This window comes from Mixophyes fleayi, chromosome 1 (genome assembly GCF_038048845.1).
Source record: "Mixophyes fleayi isolate aMixFle1 chromosome 1, aMixFle1.hap1, whole genome shotgun sequence".
In the NCBI taxonomy this organism is placed as follows: Eukaryota; Metazoa; Chordata; class Amphibia; order Anura; family Limnodynastidae; genus Mixophyes; species Mixophyes fleayi.
This window is the reverse complement of record NC_134402.1, coordinates 353,580,497-353,593,826: the sequence shown is the minus strand read 5'-3', so window position 1 is coordinate 353,593,826 and position 13,330 is coordinate 353,580,497. Positions and strand designations below refer to the sequence as shown.

At 39.6% G+C, this 13,330-nt stretch overlaps 1 protein-coding gene across 16 annotated transcripts in view; it reads right to left on the bottom strand.

The window, feature by feature from the left end:
- The window catches only part of NCOR2 (nuclear receptor corepressor 2), a 285,729-nt gene that overhangs the window by 214,540 nt on the left and 57,859 nt on the right, over window positions 1-13,330 (bottom strand). For all 16 annotated transcript variants that reach the window (XM_075177047.1, XM_075177100.1, XM_075177115.1 and 13 more), the window contains exon 2: window positions 8,091-8,293. In XM_075177047.1, coding sequence (XP_075033148.1) covers window positions 8,091-8,195 — 105 coding nt within the window. In that variant the 5' untranslated portion in view covers window positions 8,196-8,293. The remainder of the gene's footprint in view (window positions 1-8,090; window positions 8,294-13,330) is intronic.

Sequence of the window (13,330 nt, the reverse complement as noted above, 5' to 3'; positions counted from 1 at the left end):
AAAAAGCTAGTTAAGCAAGGCCATTCTTCTTTCTTCCCGTCCTGAATCCAGTGACCCAGAATAACCCTTGAGTGCTAGACTCATTGAGATAGCATAATCACACTGTCTTACACACTGGCTGTATCAAAACACCACAGCTCTTTGCTGATGCATTAAAAGCCGCAGGTCATAGCCACAGATTTCTTCTTTTCTGAAGACTTTCTACGCGCCATCACCCTGCACAGCACTTTATGTAAATCCCTACATCCTTCCCGGCATTTAGATCATAAGCTCACTGCTTACATACCTACACTGGTACATACATAAAGCTGATCTGACCGCCAGTGTAGATTACTCACTGTCCATAGAGAGACTCAAAGCTACAGATTTAATGGATGATGCGGTCACTATCCGCACATCCTTGGATAATTCATTACATTTTCAGTTTCATTCTCGCCTTAGGAGAGCAGTCCCACCAGCCTGATGTTAGGATGGAGCTTACATTTTTCAAACATGATTTTCGATAGACTTCTGTAGAATCCTAACCCTCTTCCCCCCCCCACTAAAAAAAGAAAATCTCTAGTTTGCATTGTGGGATTACTGTTTCAGCCCACTTACAGCCAAACATGTTCTTAGCCATAAATACATTGTTGATGCATCACAGCTACACCCAGCAGCCAAAGATCTATGGATGACTCCATTAATCACTACAAATGGATTGGCTCTGCTACTGCAGTCTTGCCCCTGCAGTGCAAGGATGATTTGTGGTTGTAATGCATTGTGTGGCCTGAATATATCGGTTAGGAATAATTCCCACGTCCCCGGATAAGCACAGCCCTGTCACAAGGGATTTAAAAATAAATAATAGCAATCATTTATCAGAACACGGGAAGCAAACTGTACCCTAGCATTAATCGCAAAGTCTGTACCATGCGTACGTTACATAGAATACAGAGTGACATTCACAGCTCATTATTATATATGCACACAAAACTCCTAGGAGTCAGACTGATCAATACCTTGTGAAAACTTTCATTAGAAAGAATGAATAATCAATATATTACTCAAAGAGCACCAAGAGGGAACTTGGCCATTCAATATAATTTCTTTCTAACCTTGATAAAAGGCACCTTGTAGACTTTATGTTAAACTATTTCTGATCAGCAACTGCCTATTGCAATATACTGCAGACACACACTGTCCAAACACTTCAAGGCTAGGTTGCATACACTTTGAAACAGAGAATGTAATTATATACATACACATACATACTTTCAGAAAAACTGTGAGGCTTCTCATTTGAGATTACTGCACTCAACAGGCTAGTTGGACAAACAAAGGATACCAGTGCTCGACCAAAAGTAATATAAAGGTCACATACTCATTGGGGTTTTACATACACTAGCTAAAAATAAACAAAAAAATAAATAAAATAAAAATATCAGGACATCCCACACTAAATAGGGAGAGTTGGCAGGTATATTTACATGTATTTTGCAAAAAAGTAAAAAGACAGAGTAGGTGTAATGGACAGGCACAAATTCCAAATGAATACAACACTCCCCTAGTCTGCCCTGATCAAGCGACCTCTCTATAACCCCCTCCCTCACACTGGATGCTGTCACCCCTGCCACCTAGGTCCACCGCTTAATTCCCCAACCCTGGCATTCCAAATTCATCCGCTTTCTTTAGAAATGCTCTCGCACTGCTGAACGCCTCTGGAGGAAATCTCGCCCTCAGGCTGACTTCCTTCACTTTAAAGTTTATGCTCTCTTCCTACTGCTCTGCCTCTCCACCACCAAACAATCCTTTTTTAAGTGCCTCATTTCTCCTGAATCCTCCAATCCCCACCGCCTCTTTGCCACATTCACCTCTCTCCTCTCCCACTCTCCTTCTCTGCTACTGACTTTGTCTCCTTTTCTCCTCCAAAACTGAAGCCATCAGATTTAACATCTCCTCCTCCCTTCCCTCTCCTACCACCCTCTTTGCTCCACCTTCCTTTAACCACCAACCCTGGTGCTTATTTTGCGCCACTCCCTCATTCTTTCCTCTCCCCTGTCTACCGGTCACCTGGATCCTATCCCCTCACCTTCTACGCTCTCGCTCCCCCACTGTTTGCTCCTATTTAGCTCTCCTCTTCATCCTGTCTCTTTCCACTGGCTTCATCCCCTCCTCCTTTAAACATGCACTTACCTCTTCCATCCTAAAAAAGAAAAATAATCTTGATCCCACCTCACTCGCTAACTGCTGCCCCATTTCACTTTTACCCTTTGCCTCAAAACTACTCAAGCGGATTGTCTGCAATCGCCTCACCAGTCACCACTCGGACAATTCCCTCCTTGACTCTCTCCAATCAGGCTTCCGCCCCCTCCACTCCACTGAAACCTCCCTGGCCAAAGCAACCAATGATCTCTCTGCTAAACTCAGGGGTCACTACTCCCTGCTCACCCTCCTGGACCTCTCTGCGGCCTTTGACACCATGGACCATCCTCTCCTTGTGCAGGCCCTTCTTTCTCTTGGTCTCCCTGGCACGGTCCTCATTTGGTTCACCTCATACCTTGCCAAACGCTCCTTCTCGGTTTCCACTACTGACTCAACCTCTCACCCCACCCACCCTTTCCGTTGGAGTCCCTCAGGTCTCTGTTCTCGGCCCTCTTCTTTTATTACTTCACACTACCTCCCTGGGCAATCGTCTCTCTTCCTTTGGTCTTAAGTACCACCTCTACGCTAATGTCATTCAACGCTAAAAAAATTTCTCCTGACCTTTCCGTCCCCCTTCTCTCTCGTGTGACTGCCTTTCCGCCTACTCCTTCTGGATGTCTTCATGTTTTCTCAAAATCAACATTGCTAAAACTGAACTCATTGCTATCCCTTCTTCTAAATATTCTAACCACCTTGATCTCTCCATCACTGTTAACACCACCACCATCTCTCCTGTCCCCCAACTCCGCTGTCTGGGTGTCACTCTTGACTCCTCCCTCTCTTTTGCCCCCCACATTCAATCTCTTTCCCAATCCTGTTGTTTCCAAGTTCAGAATATTGCCCGCATCCGACCCTTCCTTTCTCTGGACGCTGCCAAAACTATTATCCACGCTCTCATAATTTCCCATCTCAGTTATTGTAACCTTCTCCTCGCCGGCCTCCCTCACATCATGCCCCCCTTCGCTCTATTCTCAATGCGGCTGAGAGACATTACCTTCACGCTGCTCTTCCTTTGCCACCCCTCTCTTCCTTTCCCTGCACCTCTTTCTCCTACAGAATCCTCTTCAAACTCCTCATCACCTACAAGGCCCTCTCCCAGTCCATGGCCTCTTCTCCGGACTGATCACTTCATCCCACGCCAGAATTTGTTTTTTGTTGTTTTTTTTCTTGTATTTGACACTGCAGTTTCAGCGAAAGATTACCACTGTAACACAATACCACAAGAACACAATAATAAAACCAACAGTGCAAGCACTCAAAAAAAGTCACTTTCAGGGGCATATTCAATTAGCTGGGGTACACATTTGCAGATACTACATGTTACCTCAATAAGGAGGGCCGAACAGAAATCTGCAATGTTACATTCACAACTGTTCCAGGCACTCTGCAGCTAATTGGATATGTCCCTCAGAATTTAGAGTCTAACAAACGTTAAAACACTGGTCAAAAAATAGACTACGGTTAGTAGTGTCACATGATCTGAACAAGGTTTAATTTGTTCTGTGCAAAACCTAATTTGAATACAAATTTACATGTACAGATATAGTTCCAAGCATTCCAGATAATAGATCCCATAATTGTAATCAGTTTCTACAGTAAATTCATATATATGTAAGAGCAGCTGTCAAAAAGATTAGAGATTTAAAGTAAATCATTAATACAATAGGCTTTCCACTAACCTTGTGGCAGCTGATAATATAGTGTGAATTATGCAGAAGGAGCTTCAGTATGTAATGTTCACTCTAACATATAATATTCCATGTTTGGATCACTTTCTGCTTCCCACTCGCACCTATACTTCTAAAGTATCAACTATTGCTGACACATGATGAAATATAAGTTTTGCCGTTAGTAAACGCTCCTCAGTGGTTTTAACAAGGTTGCATTGACACAATGGGATTCTAGTCAGGGTTCCCTGCAAGTGTCTTAAGGTCATTGCTAGACCATATATTTCATTACTGGGCAACTCATCCCATATTTAATTTATGCTGGGAAAAAAAAATTGCACTATAGTTAAAATTACTTTATTTCATTATTTATTATACTCAAATATTTTCAAAATCCCATACTGTGGGGTTCAATTTTCATGTGTTTTAGGACCCAGGTAATAAAGTATATTCAGAACTGTGACAAAGGTTTGGAGAGTGGCTCCATGTTTGTGTAGGGACAAGAAGTCAGAGGAGATGGGGTATTGCCATCACTGCATATCTCCCAACACTCCCTATTTCGGCGAGACTGTCCCAAACTACAAGAGACAAGGCCTTGTGATAATGCAATAGTGCTGGGCAGACCAAGGGAGGGTCTTATTTATGTTCTGATTTTGATTTTTGGAATGTTGAGAGGCAGATCAATGTGTTTATTTATAACTTAATATCAGAATACTGAAAACCCTGAATAGTTACCAAGTCAACCTGGCAGAAGGCTAGGAATATTCATAGGAAAGAAGAGCAGCAAGATGTTAGGGCTATGTCCTTCATTTGGACTTAGGCCTGCAGTACCTCTGTGCTACCAGAGATGCTGCTGTTGTTCCTGGATAGTTTCTCTTTGCTTGCAAGTAGATAAGCCCTCATCATCTGAGCTGGATCATGGTCACCTGTGTCTGGCCTTTATTACACTGCCTTTTTCTAAAGACTGGTGCCAGTTTGTCTTTGTCTTACTGCTGGTGGTCTCTTTGTGAAACTCCTGTTTGGATCCTGATTTCTCCCTGGTATTTAACCCCTACTTTCTTCTTACATTTTGCACTTCATCTTGCTAAACAGATCCTAGCTTTGTTTGTCCTTGCTCCTGCTTACTCCCTGGTACATTGTGAATCTCCGGCTTATGACCCCAGGTTTGCCTGACCCTGCTTTTGCCCGATTCTCTAATGGATCATCCAGTAAGTCATGCCTTAAGGCTAGCCCTGTGCCTTGGTCATCCTGCTATCCTGAATCTGCACTTCACCATTTGTGCCTGAAATCCTGGTATCCTGCATCATCTGTCAAACTAGGTAATCCTGTTATCTTGCTTCATCTGTTATTCCTGGACATCGGTCTTTCCTGCTCCAGCTTCCCAGCAATCCTGCTTATCCTGACAAATCTGTTAATTATCCCATTGAACTCTGAAATTGCCAACTGCATTGACTGCACCTAGTTATACCTGTGTGATCCTTGTTCAATAAGAAAGAATGTTTTCACTACCACAACTCTGTTAATCGTTCTGTCTAATGTTAGGGATTCCCAGTATGAATACTACAAAGTTTTTCATCATGTAGGAAAGGCAAAATGGTAGGATGTAGAAATACGAAACATCAACATTTAAAAAGTAAAACTGAAGAACTATTTTTGACTTTTTTCCCTTTGCTATTCTGTATATGTTCAGTAAAATAAAAAAAATAAAGTATTTCTGCACAGACAACATTTGCACTTGATTATTTATCTTTCTTTTTTTACTGGTCATGTGATGAATTTAAAGTACTATCCATACACTTTACCAAGAAGACAGAATATTATGGAAATTAAGTCTCTCTCAGACATTAATCCCTTATTTTATTCAGAAACTCACAATGTTACTGAACGGTTTCCTTTAGGAGATCTAGACAGTGAATCTGGAGTTTCTCATCATTTACCTGCAAACTGTACATAATGAAGCAACCATCTGAGAAAAAAAACTTTCTGTTTGAGTAACAAAATGAGGAGGAGGGGGATATGAATTCCCATCGTTCTGATCATAGATGTGGTCTCTACTAAACTGTCTGTTGCGGGCCAAAAACAGGAAACCCAAATATACAAAAAATGCAAATGAGTAAAGGCAACATTTCCCCTCCGTGAGGCTTTATCTAAAGAGATCAGTGGCCTTTTTTTGCAATTATACTTGTAAACAGTCATGTGAGGAAAACCTGGTTGTGTACAAAAACCATATGTCATTAGGTGTCTGCCCACAGAATACACAATAAGAACACATCTGCACAATGCAGCTTTTACGTTGTTTTATGCAAAATAAAAAATTTCTGTTTAGTTTATACTAGGTTTAACCTAAAACCTTCATTATATTTATAGCGGACTTCTTTCCTTGTTAGGGCTTGTTACAAATGTATCTTGCTTTCAATCTTCTGCAGAAACCAGCAGGGTAATTCTATTTTTATCCTTACTTTCCATAAAATGATATTTTCATCTATACATAACAGATTCAGAAATACAGATATAGACATATGTAGTTTAACAGCACATTGGGCCTTGTTTAACAACAACGAAATGATTTGAAGTTGGCCCAAAATGACACTGCGGTGACAAACCAAACCATTATGATTAAAATGTAAACAAGGTCAAACAGATTTTCCTAGGACCATCTGGAAATGAAGTCAGCTGACTGCACTAGCCCGATCATCACTTCCATAATCTGGCCTCCCTGTGTATGGCTACAAGATTTGGTTGTTCAGTGAATGCTCTATATGTGGTAAATATATTCTTCTTTAGGTCTAAAACAGGAGAAACATTTGTCATAAGGATCAATGATCCCTGTGATTGCTCTCTCTTTTCTGGTGCACCATTAGAGACGGACTCTCACAGTTGCTAGTAGCATTCAGTCATTCCTATAGTTTATTCACTATAATACATAAATATACAATAAAAGTAAAAAAAAAAAAACACGAACCTGCAGAAAAACACAATCGAAGACCAGATTGATATTGGACTGTCTAATATAATACAATACAATGCTTTCTTAAAAAGTGTGCGCCTTTCTGCATTTGCTCATCACTAATGCTGGACGAGCACCCCAGCAAATGAACGGATTCGCAAACTCTGCCACATCTGTTTGGGAAGAGACATAAATCCACAAATACAAGTAACAAAAAGCCGGACAACATGGAAGCACTTTATCCTCTGGTCCACACTTTTCTGCTGCAGAGTAAAACACATTTCATGATTTCTAACATTGTTGTGTTGCAGTCGGGGTTCTTTTAGTTTTACTATGTTTGACCTTGGTAATAGTTCCTGTTTGCACCAGATGCTGCACCACATCTGGGGTTTTAGGTGCCACCAACCGGCCGCTGTCTATATTAGACATTTAACTGTATCTCTTTAAGGGAAGATCAGTTATGACACAAAGACAAAGAGACACTTTGAAGATTTATCCTTCTCTTCTGGCATAGGAAACACTTTATCTTGAGCAAACATCAAATAACTGTTTTCTGAAACTGACAAAAGAAACCGAAATGAACTTGTAGGGCCTCCAATCTTAAAATGGATTTGGGCAGATAAAATGCAGATGTATATTGAGTCTGCACAAAGCAGCGACGTCCATTTCTAATCGCTGATGCTATATTCCCTGCTAGAGAGATCTCATGGCATTACTCCTGGACCCAATACAGCATATATCATATCATCAAGGTGCCCTGCTCACTGCAGCCTTTGAAATAGATGAGCTGCTTAAAGTGTAAAGGTCACCTATCACCTAAAGGATGCCTGTGATTAGGAACCAGTGGCATCACTGAGAAATGAGGCACAAAGTGAGGTCAGAGGGTGAATGGATTGGCCGCATTTCCATTAATCTCAGCCCACTATGTGTAGGCAACAACTACACATTAATAAATAGCTATCCATATCTGTCAGGCTCCCACAGTCGTTTGCTGAAAACAAAATAAAAAATTAATATAGGGGCGGATTTTGAGTTTGGTGCAAATTTGCTACGGACAAGTGCTGCATGCACTACAGGTACATCTTTTGCACCCAGTAGCTGGATTTGCTAATAACTCTAAAATCAACCACATGGTGTTTCTAGTAGCAGTGAACAAACCCAATTTGGGTTAAGTAGCGTCAACTTCTTTACTAGCTCAGAAGTTTGAAGGCACTAAAACGGAGGATCCAAAGTTGCGTTTACATTAATGCTTAAGTACATTCAGAGTTATGTTTCTAAGATATCCCGTTTCTTACCGTGTGCGCGCGGGGTAACTGTATTGGGTAAGGTATGGCATGGGGAGTGTAACGGGCTTCTGCAGCTCTCCTGCTTTGAGTGGCTGGCTGGGTAGATCCAGACATTTTGAATTGCCGTGTTGTACTTTAATGGTCTTAATGCAGAGTTAAAAGTCCAGAGAGGCTCATATGATGACTCAACCTTTGGTCACATCATTGGGTATCTGTAAAACAAAGGCTGTCAGGTTAAAATATGTAATGGAGCCATTTACAAATATGTACTACTAAAAAGATTACAATCATGCCTTAGTTGATGTAACCTAAAATATGTCAATTAAAATACAACATTCTCAAAAAAAAAACAAAAAAAACAAAAAACAAAACATAATTCAGGTTATCCCCGATGTATAATGTCAATTTGCTTTCCGCGTTAGCACATTTGAAATAAAAAGACCAAATACAGGAAAACAACAAATGCAGTAGATCACAACATCATATTTTAAAAGTCTTTAGAAAGCAAGACTAGGAAAAGCAGAAGGGGGAGGGACTTACACAATTATTGGCAGAAATATTTTATGCAGGGGCAAGGGATTTCAATTGACAATAGATGAAGACATTGTAATAAATTCCCTTCTATTATCATATTTTTTTTACAAAACAGAAATCTGTACACTACAGCATGTCCCACATTACCGTATACTGTAAAAATACAGACTCATTAATTTCCTGATAGTCTGTGTACGAACCCGTGTCTCTTGGTGTCATGTTATGTAAAAGGTTTGGCAAGTTTTTCCCCAGAACTAACCATTTAGGTGAAGCTCCTAGACTTAAATGGTCACACAAGCTTTCCTCCAGTGCTTCCGTTTGCTGAGAGTCTATTTATCCTGTCAAACTGCAACCCAGCACTTGTCACAGTTCCTGTCTGTGGGCAGTGTAGATGTAAGCTGGTGTTAGAGGTAGTAGATGGGGTGTGAAACCAATATGGGGGACAAGGAAGCCACAGATCAGGGGATGGTGATAAACAGTTTTATCTGTTAGTAACAGATACAGGCAGCACTGACTAGAGATTCATCACATCTTATGTCTTCTGTCTGTTACTACTCATTTTATCCATTATTCTGATTACGGGTTGTTTAATTTACATGTTGCAAAACAACAGATCAAAGAAATACAAGCAACTATAGCTAAAATACAAACAAACATTGCCAGGGAAGGTTGTGATGGCAGATTCAATAGATATGTTTAAGAAAGGGTTAGACAAATTTTTAGCGGAAAGGTGTATCCAGGGATACGACCGTTAATTTAAAATAAAGGATAGTAGTGGATATAGGGTAAAAATTGGATTGCAATATTGAGTCTGGGGGGATTTTCAAAATTGAAACAGATGGGCGGTTGCCTACTCTGGATTAATTTCAAATATAAGTGCAGGATCGCAGGAGATCCAAAATAGGTTGAACTTGATGGACTGGTGTCTTTTTTCAACCTCATCAACTATGTTACTATGTGTTACTATGCTTCCACGTAGTCAAATGTATGTATGTATGTATGTATGTATTTTTATAAAAATCACTGAGCAGGTCATAACTAAAAAGTAGTAATGAAGAAACACGGCCTACCAAGTGCTATATACTTAAACTACTGTGTGACCGGACAGAGCGATTGTTGCACAATGCAGAGCACGTTCTCCACAACTCACGCTCATGGTGGTGCAATTAGCTTAGATTTGTTATGCGCAGTCCATATAATATATATATATATATATATATATATATATATATATATATATATATATATATATATATATATATATTCATGGGTAGGAGAGAAGGTTTTCTTGTTCTCAAAGTGGAAGCTGATCTGTAAGAACATTTAAAGAAACTGCCAAGAGTATCAATGGCTGGCAGCCAAGGGTAAAATATGTTTACTTGGGTCCGAAGAGAGTCTGAAATATTATTTGTCATTTCTAGAGGGCTGTGTGCAGTAATTGTCTATTGTAATCTTCCATACATGGCTGCATATCAAGATACTTTACTATATTAATTGTTTGATTGATTATATTGCATTATACATTTTACAGCATGCATCCAAAGCCACTACTTCCACCTTGTATAATAGTGTCTTATACGACGCATGTTCCACTCTGATATACTGAGTAATAATGAGCACAATGCGAGTACTGGAAGGGTTAAAACAAATCCCAGTCTAGCAGACATTTACCAGGTTAGCAGCCCTGCACATGAATCCTCACCAACAGCTACAATTATTATTATTAATCTACCTTATGTACATTATGTAGAGATTGTGCTTACCTTCTGTTTAGGTCAATGTGTGTTACTTGGTTGTATCATGATACCCTCAATGTACAGAACTGAGTAATAAATTGTCCCTTCATAAATAATAACCAACTGAATAAGCCATGACCCTTTCACAGTTACCAGGGATGCACTAAGGGGAAGGAGCAGCTCCGTCAAACTAACATTTAATTACAAGTGCTCATATATAAAGAAAAAATAAAAATTCAAAATAAAAAAATATGTCTATAGTACCATTTCTTTAAATTCGATGTAATAGATGGGGTCTAACCTAGCTTGCATTTTTAGCAAGATACACCCTCTAATACAGTTTGTGGAAAATCAATAGCCTTTTCTGTTGCAGGGTTGGTATAGTACATACTTATGAGTACATACCCACCCCACCACCTTATGTCAGCAGGTTTATATTCCTCAGTAAAAACACACTGCAGTCCCAGTCCCCCCATAGGCTGGAAATCTCCGACTCAGTGTCTCCTGCCTTGATTTAAGAAATATTTGCTTTTGGGCCTAGGTACAAGGATGGAATGGACTAGTCTCCGTATTGTAAAGTTAAAGTGACTTATGTTTAGAGTGCCAATCTTTAGTTTTACTTGTCAACTGACTATAATTATATTTAAATACTACAAAGTGATACATGTCTAGATTGCTGGTGTTTTATGACATATTGTTGTGTTTCGTCCCCACTATGTACCCCTTTCCCCTTTATGTCCTACCCTTTCCCTATTTCCTTTTTTTTTTTTTGTATCCTTTGCAATTATCTTAGAAAATTCAATAAACTTTATTTCAGTTAAAAAAAAACAAAAAAAACACACTGCAGAATTCAAGCACCCGGATGTCGGCCAATGATGCTGCAGCGAAGAGAGATCAGTTCCTAGATGCATTCCCTACTACGGTTCCTAGGAAAACTAACTCCGACTTACGGTTACAATGAGAGCGCTCCATTTGCAAACTACACCATTCAGTTCAATTATATTTAATTATAAAGACAACAAAACAAATATCAAAAAAGACTATTCCTTTACTTCTCATTCAAGATGAGCTTTGAAAATGCAAAGAATGGGAGATTGAGTTAATATGTTGTGGTGGAAGTTGTGTGGCACGAAAGGGCCATCTGGGCAGCACACGTTATAACGTATCTGTCCGGCTGGTGGCAACTATATAAGCTTGTTTCAGATCTCTACACACAATACGAAAATTACATTTGCAAAAATGATGACCTGGTATAATTAATGTGAACAACAATGACGGATTCCTGGCACAGCTTGTGAAACTTAAGTTACACAAATGAACCCTTTTGGGAGGTGTGGGCTTTCAAAGGAGATTTCAGTTTATAGATCACTTTGCAAAAGCCATCAGTGAATTGGTTTATAATTTAAGTACTTTTTTCTAATATATATACACACACTAGTATAATCATGGTGGGTCAGCTGTTCATCTATTTGATCCCTATTATAGTATTGCTAGCAAAGGAAAAAAATGTTTAGAAAGAACAGTGTGGTGAACTGTGCTGTACTTAGGTTAAGATATGACTGTACTATAGCATATAAGGCAAGGATTCAATGAAAGAATAGTGGATGCATTGTGCCCTGCACCCATATGTCAGTACATTACAGTAAAGATGCAAAAGGACAGAATAAGCCTAAGACATTAACTCCGCATGCAAATTTCTCTACATTTCAGACTCCATAATGCACCTGGATGGTCAGAAGTATTTGGAATAGAAACTTATTACGGTTTTACTCATCGCGTGAGATATCAGATGGCATTTTTGGGGTTTCACATGTGAGAAAGGGCATGTTACACTGCACTATTTTTAAAGCCAATAAACCAAAGGATAATGCTGTGCATTCATCACCATTTATTTATATAGCGCCACTAATTCCGTAGCGCTGTACAGAGAACTCACTCACATCAGTCCCTGCCCCATTGGAGCTTACAGTCTAAATTCCCTAACATACACACACATACACACACACAGACAGACAGACTATGGTCAATTTTTTAGCAGCCAATTAATCTAACGTATGTTTTTGGAGTGTGGGAGGAAAGCAAAGCACCCAGAGGAAACCCACGCAAATACAGGGAGAACATACAAACTCCACACAGATAAGGCCATGTTTGGGAATCGAACTCATGACCCCAGTGCTGTGAGGCAGAAGTGCTAACCACTATGCCACTGTGCATTCAATCTTTTACTGTTTTACTGAACCTGTATCTTAACCTAGTTGAGATAAAATCCGGTGTACTGGATCTTCAAACAACTTTTCCATATTAGTCTTATTTCAAATAAGAAAGTAACATGTCCAGTATGTAACAATATAAACAGAAAACAAGAATGTAATCATTTAACAAAACTCCATAAACCTGTATAAAATAAAAGCTGTTTTGTAATTACATATATACACACACTTTTCCATATTATTAATGAATGAATTTTTACTTCCATTATAGCCAGGACCTCAGAGAGCCCCAATGTGGCAGCTAAGCCGGTAAATGCACATAACATCCGCTCCGAGGCAGCGAGCGGCTGTTGGATTAGCCTGTGCTGTGCGTTCAGCCTCGGGTGGCCGTGTAGACCAATGAAAAGCCAGAAGTCTGTGCAAACACTTTTCCCTGCTCAGTCAGATTCAAATCGGTTCTCCCAACCATTGCCACCTCAAGGGAGGCCAGAACATATTGTACTAGTCCCCCCCCCCTCCTTCGGCACCACTGGTTATATTAGGCATTTTCTTAGACCTTTCTAGATATTAGTCTGCAGTCATTCCACAGTTGGGACCAATTTTATTTTTTAAATTAAAAAAATAAATAAAAATGGAATGTTGCAAATTCATGAAAAGATACATTTCAATAAATAATTTTCCCTCAGCTTCCAAAGTATATAAATAACTGGAGAAATTGAAAATAATTAAGAAGTTACCTCTAGCAGAAGAATAGCTATAGTCTGCATAA